The 9757-nt window shown below is 44.9% G+C and overlaps 1 protein-coding gene across 1 annotated transcript in view; it reads right to left on the bottom strand.

Annotated features, from left to right (window-relative positions):
• Positions 1-4976: 4976 nt before the first annotated feature.
• The window catches only part of FBLN7 (fibulin 7), a 736014-nt gene continuing 731233 nt past the window's right edge, over positions 4977-9757 (bottom strand). The window contains exon 8 of the mRNA XM_085612121.1: positions 4977-5658. Within this exon, the coding sequence (XP_085468247.1) occupies positions 5286-5658 (373 nt within the window). The 3' untranslated portion in view covers positions 4977-5285. The remainder of the gene's footprint in view (positions 5659-9757) is intronic.

Genomic DNA, 9757 nt, shown 5'->3' with positions numbered 1-9757 from the left:
ACGCTCTGTGCCCATTGGTGGGTGCCACAATCCCTGTGGGTGACCTGCCACCAGAATTCGACTGCAACCAATAGGTTCAGGGATACAGCGCCCCGACATTTTGTGCCATCTAAGTGGTTATCAAGATGTACTAGGAGCTTGGTCAGCTACTACACCCAGCAACCTAGTTCTGTGCCTAGCAGGACTCGAAAATATTGTGTCTTTGCTGTGGCACAAAAAACAGACCCTGGTCATTCTTCCTGTACTCCTAGATGAGACAGGTTTTGCTTGTGAGGCTTGAGTAGGCTCTTTGTTCTTGAGGGTGAGGTCTGCAGGCAATTTCGACGGCCGGGAAGGAATGTTCATAGTAGGTGCATTGAAACCCCTTTAAAATCCCCACACTGATAACTCTAACTAAATCTCTGCAAGTCAGACACCAATCTTGGTTTCATGAGCACCTTCCAAAGAGTAACTTTGACAAAAGGACTCCCATGATAAATGTTGTTTAGTGCTTAGCGCTTAAACACTAGGATAGTGTTTGGGATCATATATATGGTATCTATAGTTAGGAAGGTGCTAGGTTTATGTTGGCTTTGGCTATTATTATTTCATGTGCGGTTTATTGCTTTTATGTTTATTAAAGAACTTTTCCTTTATAGAGTAAAGCACTCTCTAAACTGGTAACCCTGTTGAGTAGTAATACTGTGAGGATTGCATCATGAGCGTCTGCCGCTACATTATTTTTGTGAGTAAGCGAGGGACTGCTCACCCCCACTTCCTTGAGACAATCAAGTGATGAAAGTGATTTCTTAGCTATTCAGTTTTGGTTAAACAGTGATTCGGCCCCAGGAATAAAGTGACGTGCGATTCCAGTTGCCACAGTGACTTCCCAAGGAGGACAGGAAGCGGTCCTAAGACGTCATCTGTGGCATTGAGTGTGTCAGTCTGGTGTGTCCATGTGTTTGCATGCACTAAGCAAAAATCAAATCAATTAGCTTTTTCAATGATTGTTTATAGCTATAAATTTGTCGACTGTTGTTTGAACCAGTGGCGGCACTGACTCTGCAATGCCTTCATTTAATTGATTCATGCAGCAACTAAAAGCTGTCAACAACATCACAAGACTAAGTCAATATTTCGTTGTTTATTTGTTGTAATATATTTAAAATGTACCAGCACCCAATGCAAAGAGTGTCCAGGTGATCAGCACGGGCTAAATGTCCATGGAGTACTCGGTGCAGTCTTACAAACACACAAGAATCAATAACAGGCAATTGTCAATCAACGGTTTTAACGTATGGCAAAAGTAAGAGGAATGCAAAAAGAACGTCCCCTCAACAGTAGGTGATGGAGGCCATGATAAATCACTGTTGTCTAACAATGGTTGGCTTGGGCCATCCAGATTTCCAATATAACCTCTATGTACACAATTTGCAATAGGATTAGTTTAGCCCAAATGTGTTTCCTGTGGATAACCTGAAAATCTGGCACGGGCGAGCCCTTCCAGGAAAATCCTAGTTGACCAGTAAGTAGGCCTCCTATGCAACCAAGACAAGCCCTACCTCATTTCACAGCGGGCAAAGGGGACAACTGAAACAGGTAAATAGTCTGGGTCGCAGGTCGTGACCCCAGTATCAATGCATGGGAGGTTGGACATTTTAGGGTGCAGTGCAGTCGATGCTGACACCTTGGAGACCATTTTGAATGACGGATGTTGCTTTTTGGAGAAGGTATATCAGAATACTTTGTGTATCAAATATTGGCGTGAAAATTATGATAGCCCTGAAAGTGACTACCACAATGTAGTGAAGATAAATTTATATAGCATAGTATAAATAAACTATTCATAAGTACACTGCTATATACTTCGAGGTACATAAATGTAGCGTTAAGAATAGTAAATCTATACTTACTTTTGCGATATTTTGGTAGCCAACATTTTTGAAGGACAATAGTTAAAATACAATATTGTGCGTAAATACCCTCCTTAGGCGACCCACTGTCAGGCATGATTGCTATCTGGAAATCATGTTGGCTAAGATAAATTCCTTATTATATGACCTCTTTTTCTGAAGTCAAAAGAGAAAGGACAGGGGAACCCTACTCACTAACGCAGTGTTTCCCAAACTGGGGTCCGAGGACCCCCAGGGGTCCGTGGCTCATTCCCAGGGGGTCCCCAGGCAGCAGTTTTAAAAGCACTGCAAAGTTCCTTGTAAAATTAGCAGTTTTTCGAGCAACTATAAAAGTGTCAAGAAAATACCAGTGATTAATTTATCTGCTGGAGAGAGATGACTGTTTTGTCCAGTGGCAGCCTTGACTTATCTTATGCGACACAGAGGGTTAATATGCCTACTGCAAATAACGTGTACAATGCATTTTAAAAAACAGTATTTTATGTGCATAGGTCAGTGGGTTACTGATTTTGTCACAGAGATTCTTTTGTCACTGTGCAATTCATAAGGGACTATCGTAATCTAGCAGTGTCCTATAAACTGTCATCAAAGAGCCGCTTGCAAACTGCATGGTAAAAGTTAGCAACATATGTTTATTCCCAGTCTATCATTATCCTGATGCTGCTATGTTCCCACTTCCTGCACATGAACAATTTTGTAATGCTGTTTTGTCACTTCTATGTGTGCTGCCAAATGCAGCACACATGGAAGTTACTAAACGTCATTTTTTATTAAAGATTATTTATGTGCAGGAAGGGCCACCTTCCTAAACATAAACAATCAAAGGTGTTTTGCTTTTTCCGTTGGAAAAAGCAAAAACGAGGAGAAATAAGGCATTTCTCCTCATTTTGCAAATTTAAGACCAGGTTTTTAATGGTCTTAATTTTGGTGCTGTCTCCTATTTAAGCTGACCTTGTAAATAGAGGGCAGCGTCAAAATCAATGGTTGTTGGAGTGAAATGCCCACTTCCCACCTTTTTCACGCTAAGCATTGCACGAAAGGGGGCCTTATTTACAAGGCAGCGTTAAGCCACAATAAGTGGCTAAACGCTGCCTTGTAAATAAGGATAAGCCCCTATTGCCACAGGAACATCGCAAAAAGTGACGTTCCCATGGCAATAGAAACTTGTAAATATGCCCCTAAAATCCTTAGTAATTTCAGTATTTGTTTTGTGTGCACACGTGTTTATTTTTTTCAAATTACTGTTTTAATGTTTGAAATTTAAATCCTACAAATTGCTTGGGGGTCCCCAGCTTCCAGTGGTGACTCAATGGGGGTCCTCAGGAGTCAAAAGTTTGGGAACCACTGCACTAACGGAACCAGGGTAATGGTTATATAAGGGGAAACAACGGTTCCAGTGGACTCATAAAAAATGATTCAAGCAATATAATTTGCACAATCGCAATAAAAAGAGGGTAGAATAATGTCAGAGGGCAAGGAACCACCAACACATTTGTACAATTATGACTTGTTTTATAAACACAACAGACTTATTATATACATTGTTTAAATTTACAACAGAACAGATATTTGTGCACTGTGTCCCAAAGTGAAAAATGGAACCTAATCGTAAGTGACAGGGTGTATATTTATATACAAGGTTTCCATAAATCTTAAAAGGCGACCATTCTTGTATAATTTCTTTATAAAATTTCTTTGTAAACAGCAACTGTATATAATAATATGCGCTGGGCAATGGTTCGCTCTTTCAGCTTGTTACAAAGAAATTATACAAGAATGGTCGCCTTTTAAGATTTATGGAAACCTTGTATATAAATATACACCCTGTCACTCTACCCTCTTTTTATTGTGATTGTGCAAATTATATTGCTTGAATCTCTTTTTCTGAAGAGCATCCATATTAACCATCATAAAAATGGAAAGGGCAACCATAATTGAGCAGACAACACTATTTGGCAATTTCCATGCATTGAAAAAGCTTCGGTGGCACAGCCTGAATGGAGAGGAACTGCTCGATACAATAGCTTGAACTACATGTGGGTGTTTCATGTGGATGCACCACAATGCACACCCTGATGAAAATGGGTCGGGAAAGGATTTATTGTAAACTTCTCCTGCGAAATTCAGATACCCTTGGATGTGATATTTACTCCTCTTCTGAGTTTTCCTCTGAAAGAGAGGAATTACATATGGAATTGATGTCTTAAGTACCGGAATTCGAATGTGTCGGTATTTACTGCATTTTTTCCCGGGGCTAATTCCAGCGGGTATAGCCTGCCAAAATGTATCAGTGGAAACTTGCAAAGGTGTTTACCCACAAATCAAGGAATTCCAATTCCCTCGAAAATAGGAGTATGCACAGGGATAGAATGTGCACACTCGCCTGCAATCGGCGTAACAGCGATAGGTTTTAAGGCGAGCAGAGAAATGGGCCAGCCTAGTGGCAGGAGTAAGCTACCCATATGCTGCAATTGAAATCCTTTTTATACATCTACTACGTGTTCGAACCCAGGCTTTCATATTGTAGCCCCATAAACCATCATGCTCACACCTTTAATACGCACACGCACCTTTAAAACACATATCCTTCCTTTCTGTTAGGATAAAAAAACAGCATGTCTTGAATAGAGATGTACAGATTATGCCCCCCCCCCCCCCACCCACCCCCTGAAAGCATTGTTGGCAGACGACTCTAAGATTCGGTGATGCAAAACAATTTCTGCTGTCATGCATCACCCTACTCCAGTAACAGAGACCCTCTTGTATCGTTGCCATGGATACTGAGACAATAAACAGAGTGTTCAATAGCAAAGGAAGGGGTGGCCCCTCCTTCTCACCTGTGGGTCCTGCGTCCATCAAGCCAAATGAATAGGCACGGAGAGTAGCTGTTACCGTTTTCTACACATTAAATACTCATATTACATAACAGATAAAACATTCACACAGGCTCCGAACAATGGATGCTAGAAGACGCCGGGCTACCAGTAAAATGGGAGCGCCCTCTTCCCACCACCTCGCAGAGTACACTGAAGGTTAGCTGTATAGTTCTGCTGGTGGTGTGACACGTCACCCTGAGCCAAGTCTGGTAAACGTTAGCACCTCTCAGTGCCTTTTATTGTTCAGTGTCCCAGCAAAGTAATTATGAAAAGACAGAAGTCAAATGTCCTTGCTTTCCTTAGTTTATATTCCCATATTTGATAGATGTGTTTCCTGATATAGTTGTTTGGTATACCGGCAGAGCCTTGCTGCCCCAATTTTTCATACAAGTTTTAACAAGACATGAATCGTTGAAGGTAACCTGCGGAATACCCTCCTCGGCTGAAAGACAGCACGTTGTTGACACTGGACCAACCCCAGGCTAGCATATCTTTGTAGCACCTTCAGATATGTCTATCAAAATTCATAAGGAGTCACAAAGACAGTGATCTTCGATACATGCTTGGCTTGGAAGGTGCGGTCAAGGTACTCTGACATATCAACGTCCACCTCGATTGTCTGCGGACCATGTAGACTTTGGACGAGGATAAGCTCTCCCGTCTGCCTGTCAGACCGCTGCATCACAAAGTGCCCTCTGCTGTTCCCGCCCACGATGCCAAAGCGCAGGCTGTCCGGCCCTGGCCTTCCGGGGGCTGAAGCTGTGGCCATACGGAAAAGAGTGACCGGTGTCATCAGGTTGGAAGGCAAGGACAGGTAGTGGAAGGAGATGGTCTTCGGTGCGTGGTGACACGATCTGCTGTCCATTGGGCACGGATTGCGTTCACATTGGCTGACAAGGAAAAGAAAGATAAAGAGTCTTAAATGTGGACCCTTCTGGGTGTGAACAATTCTCCTTTGTTTGAAACTTTCATGACTTTTCTGCTAAGGATATATTGATGTGAATAATTTTATATTTAAAAACATTTTATTTTTGCAATTGAATATAAAAGTACACATGGCCTAGCAGACATACAATTACAATGTACTACTTATGCAACACTGAAATCTTGCTACTTGCAATTTGTGCAACACCTAAATCTCCCTTTTTTGTCTCTTTTTTCTTTAACTGTCTTTAACTGTCCATTATTTTATTTGTTTTTTTGTTACATTTGTTTTTTAGTTTCTCAAGGTCTTTTAATCACCTTACACATCTGGCCTTATTGTGACCCTCATTAACATGTACAGCTTTTTAAATTTAACTCATTCATGTCCAAATATTTCTCACTTTCTTGGAACGCTGCAGTAGTCAGATGGCCTGCCCCCTAGACCCTATTTTTCTGTAAATGCTTTATGACTCTACATCCCAACTTGATAATATGCGTCATATATTTGGGGCCAGATGTACGACGTGGCATCTGGTCCATTACATCATTAAAGTGGGGTAGAACTTGTTACTACATCCCTCAATTGAACACTGCAGAATTGAGGGGAGGAGGTCTTACAAACGTTACTCTTAAGGTAGAGCTCGTTACATTGTAGCTCGAATACAACAATGACAAGTGGCACAACAGAGTCAACATGCTGACCGCAAATGTACTCAACTCAGCTTTCTACTGAAGAAATTATTTCTGCAGGAAATAGACCACATTTATTGCGAAAGCTGCTGTTTCATGATCAGCGTTGCTCTCTATAACACCTTGGCAAATCTAACCCTATGATAAAGCATGATGGCAAAGGTTGTAATCATTTGGCTTTAAACTCTTTTTGGCAATTCGCATCCCCACAAATTTAAAATAACTTTTTTATATTCCTGCTGAATCTCTTTGGGAAACGTGCTGTAACTACTATTGGCAAACATTTTGCAATGATGAGTGTCGTGATAAATATCAGCAGGTCAGACCTGCCAATAATTACTTTGGGAACAATGCTCGATACTTACTGGAATATGCGGATTTTGCTACCGTAACTACCATAATCAGCACGTTATTCAACAAAAACGTATAATTTGTTTGTATTTTTTGACCCAATAAATTCTGACTAAGTTGGGTCGGATTTTATGAGGTGCTGTATATATGACGGCACTCACCAGGCCACTCGTAATGAGGGCTGTCATGTCTTCTTAGATGTAATTTTTGCATTTGGAGGTTTCGCCATGGATTAGTGAAGCTCCTAGGGACACATGCACGACCCTTTTTAGCTGTCGCTAACCGAGAATCGGGCTGTTTGCGACCGCTAAAACACCTTTTGGCATGTACTAACCCTATTTTGCGAGTCAGCAACCTATTACCGATTCGCAAAATAGGGTTTGTAAGTCGGTATTAGGAAGTGGCGTGCCAAGAGCGTCCCTTCCTAATAGCGATTCGCAGGGGGACATATGATTGTTTTGCGACCGGAATTTGGTCACAAAACAATCACTGTTTACCGCCTACTTCAAATTGATGGTAAGCCAGTGGCTAAAGAAAATGTGTCCCCAGAGGACCCCTCCCCCTTTGTGAATTATAGCAAAAACTTTTTTTAAGAGCAGGCTGTGGTCCCATGGACCACTGACAACTCATATAAATAAACACAAACATTTCATCTTTCTTTTTTAAACAAATCCCATTTTTCTTAAGGAAAATAGCCTGCATTTAAAAAAAGTTGCTTTCTTTAAAAGCAAACACAGACATAGTGGTCTGCTGTCCCCAGCAGGCCACCATCCCTGTGTTTTTAGCGATTTCCAATGGGTCGCAAAATATGCAACCTACCTCATGAATAATAATGAGGTAGGTCAATTGCGACCCTATTAGGAATCCCAAAATGTGTCTGAGACACATTAGTACATGCATTTTCCGACTTCCTAATTGCATGCCGCAAAAAGTCACAATTAGGAATTCGCAAAATATTTGCTCGTACATGTGGCTCTAAGTATTTAATACTTCGTCCCTACTAACAGAGACCTTCTTTTTGGGGGCGTGGCCAACCCCCGAGAGCAATGGCCGCTTCCTAGGGCGGCTCCGAACGAGTGTGCCCGTGCCTGTGTAAATCCACCCATTTACCCGCCCTTCAACTGGTTCTCGAAATCTTTGGTGGCACCGGAACACGCCGAGACCGATTGAGCCGTGTAACTGCTGATTCCGGCTAGCAGATCCGGATCTCGGTCCGACGACAGGAGCTGTGGCCCGGTTGAGCTGCTGCTCAAATCAAGCTCGGGAATCTCCCACAACGCCGCTGGTAACTCCATCCTGGGCGGGGGTCCCGATCAGAGCCGGCTGAGTTCCTGTGGCCGTGCGTAGGGGGGCCCGGGACTGCTAGAATACCAAGCGGCGGCCCTGAGGTGAATGATTGAGCCGCACGGCGCCTGGCTGAGTCCTGTGATTCGCAGCTGCCTCCCCAGATGCTGAGCGGGCCTTGGAGCTCGCGTAGCGTTGCACGGACGGCACGGACCTGAACGGCGCTCACCTGCGCATTTAAAGTTGGAGACGATGAAGACGCCAGACGGTGCGATCGCTGGGCCTCTGAGGAGGGAGAGTTGGTGCCAGCCTCGTAGCAGTTCTGGGAGGGGCGCCCCAGAGATTTACAGTTGGGCCCCAAGGCGGAGTTGTGCATCGCCTGCTCGGAAATGGCTGGAACCGGCCCTACTTGCTGCCTACTGTTTGGGGTGGAGGAGGGGAGAAGACACGCGACCCCTGTTGTTCCTCGGTGCATGGGCTCCGTGAGTGATTGCGGCTTCCGTGGGGCGCAGGGGTGGTCGTCGCTGGAAGCGGTGCTAACAATGGGTCCCCCCCCCCCCCCCCCCGAAGTGGTGAGATAAGCGGCCAAGAGGCCTCACGGCCGGTTTGGGCTTTGTATAGCTGGAGAGGACCCGCAACGGTGAAACTGCGAGCAACAGCCCAGCTGCCACTAGAATTTCTGCACACCTGTCGCGCCCGGCCCCTTGCGCTCTGTTGGAGTGTTCTCCTGCTGCCTGGAGGAGGCCTTACTACCTTATCCTCGGGGGTCTGGGCTAACGGCCTGAAAAACATTGCCTGTTCCTAGGCGGCCCCCGGCCCACATCACTATCCTTGGCCTCACTGTGGGGGCTCCATCGACGTCTGGCGGTGCTGGCTGGAGGCGCTGAGCTGGGCCCCTCCATGTTCCCCTGGCCCGCACTTGGACTAAGACGGCTGGGACATGACTGGAGGTCGTAGCACGAAAACGCCAGTCCAGGCCAAGTTGAGCAAATTCGCATGGGATAAGACCCCTGGTAAAGACCCGAAGGCGGGAGTGGCCACAATGGAGAAGCTACAGTCCGAAGGAGAAGCAAGAGAACCTACACTCCAGAATATTCTCACTGGCATCACGACCGTCCGTACTTCATTGTAGTCACAAATTGACTCAGTGGCCTCTGAGGCCTCCCTTATTCGGGCGGATATGCCCTCCATGAACACAAGACTGAAGGACGTGGAAGTTAAGGTGAGCTCCTTGGTCGAACACACCTCTGAACTGCAGCGCAGGATGGATGACCTTCAGGCCCACACCACTAAACTAGAAGCACAGCTGAACAAGTATGAAGGTAGCTCTCGACGCAACAATGTCCACATACTGGGGTTCCCGGAGAAGACTGAGGGGCCGGCGGCAGACCTTTTCGTGGAGGAATTGATAACCACTTACCTCGAACCAACTTCTTCTCTGTGGAAAGGGCGCATCGTGTGCCGGGCGGCAGACCTAAACCAGCTGCCCCTCCGTGGCCTTTGCTGGCTAGGATATTTTACTTCAGGGATAGGGACATCATCCTTTAAGCAGCCAGATCGGCGCCCCCACTAACTTTCCAGAACAGTAAAGTAACCTTATTTCCAGACTTCACGCTTAAGGTGCAGAGACAGTGCCGCAGCTTCCTTGACATCAAAAAGGTACTGTGCGAGAGAGATCTGAAATACGCCATGCTCTTCCCAGCCAAGTTGAGGGTGGAATCGAACGGGAGAGCTTGGTTC

Source organism: Triturus cristatus, chromosome 6 (assembly GCF_964204655.1).
Source record: "Triturus cristatus chromosome 6, aTriCri1.1, whole genome shotgun sequence".
Lineage (NCBI taxonomy): Eukaryota > Metazoa > Chordata > Amphibia > Caudata > Salamandridae > Triturus > Triturus cristatus.
Note: the sequence above shows the minus strand (reverse complement) of the source record. Positions and strands in the feature narration are given on the sequence as shown.